We start from the raw sequence: 1,188 nt of genomic DNA, 5'->3' as shown, positions 1-1,188 counted from the left end.
TTTTTTTTTGATGATTCTTGTTTTTTTTCTTTGGGGTGTGTGGGGGAGACGCTTTAATCGCCCATAGAGTTAGGGCAGCGCCAGTGCGGGGATTATATATAACTGCGAATGTCTTTGCCTACAGGGCGCCATCGCACCATTTCTGATTGCTTAACCAAATAGTGGTATTGCGTGAGTATCATTACATGCAATATCTTTTAAGATTCAGTCAGAGAGCGGCTTTACAAGTACTCATGGAGACGCGCGCGAGGCAAGAAATGACATAATTCGTCGTGGCGAGGAAGATTCTCTAGTTCACTGGTGAATCAAGGGGTGTGGGTGCGGAGGCGGCGCCGCATCCTTGGCAAGGGCAGCTTCGGTTGTGAGGGATCTGAACCTGCATACAATGAAGAAGGAAGATGAAATGAAGTCGCTAGAGATGTAGGTGACGATCCTGCGCCGCTCGCGCGGACACCCGAACTTTGTGCAGTTCCTTGACTACTGCCATGGTGGAAACTTTATGGTGCACATCNCGATCCTGCGCCGCTCGCGCGGACACCCGAACTTTGTGCAGTTCCTTGACTACTGCCATGGTGGAAACTTTATGGTGCACATCGTGATGGAGTACTGTGCGTCGCACCAGTCGGTGAGCTTCGTTGCCTCAGTGTTGATACAGATACTCGCGGGATTGCACTTCCTGCACGTTGAGCAGGCCACGCTGCACCGCGACATTAAGCCGCAAAACTTGTTTCTCTGTAGTGACGAGTCTCTCCGCATCGGCGACTTTGGCGTGTCGACGACCCTTGAGCAGTTAGGTGGCGTGGCCAAGGCAGTATGTGGGTCGCCACTCTACATGGCCCCGGAGGTGTGCGAAGAGCAGGGCACTCTTGGAACAGTAACGAAAAAAGAGTCATCATGCTTGGCGTAATTCGGTCAGCTTCGTTGCAAGATGCGTACCGATCGTCTATATGTGTGAGAGGCGCGAGATAACACCTCTGGAGGCGCCGTGGAACACGTCGGGTGTCGGTGCCCGATTCCCATGTGCTGCAAAGGGCCACACAGTGAGGGTGCCGTGGCCGCGGTTATGGTGCGCTTCGTGGATGCTGGGCTCCATTTCACAGATGCATGACCTCACATTTTCGTGGGTCATTGCATCTCATGGGGAAAGCAAACGTGTGCCCGTTGATTGACATCGTCAACTTCTTTTTG

The 1,188-nt window shown here is 52.7% G+C and overlaps 1 protein-coding gene across 1 annotated transcript; it reads left to right on the top strand.

Annotated features, from left to right (window-relative positions):
• Positions 1–499: 499 nt before the first annotated feature.
• Positions 500–907, top strand: DQ04_01611000 (putative protein kinase, putative,NIMA/Nek Serine/threonine-protein kinase family; the record flags this gene model as incomplete). Its single annotated transcript, XM_009310920.1, has 1 exon — positions 500–907. The coding sequence occupies one exon, from the start codon at positions 500–502 to the stop codon at positions 905–907; it is 408 nt and encodes a 135-aa protein (XP_009309195.1).
• Between the last annotated feature and the right edge of the window lie 281 nt (positions 908–1,188).

This window comes from Trypanosoma grayi, assembly GCF_000691245.1.
Source record: "Trypanosoma grayi strain ANR4 Tgr_161_V1, whole genome shotgun sequence".
NCBI classification, from domain to species: domain Eukaryota; phylum Euglenozoa; class Kinetoplastea; order Trypanosomatida; family Trypanosomatidae; genus Trypanosoma; species Trypanosoma grayi.
The sequence above is the reverse complement of the archived record's forward strand: the minus strand, read 5'-3'. Positions and strand labels throughout refer to the sequence as shown.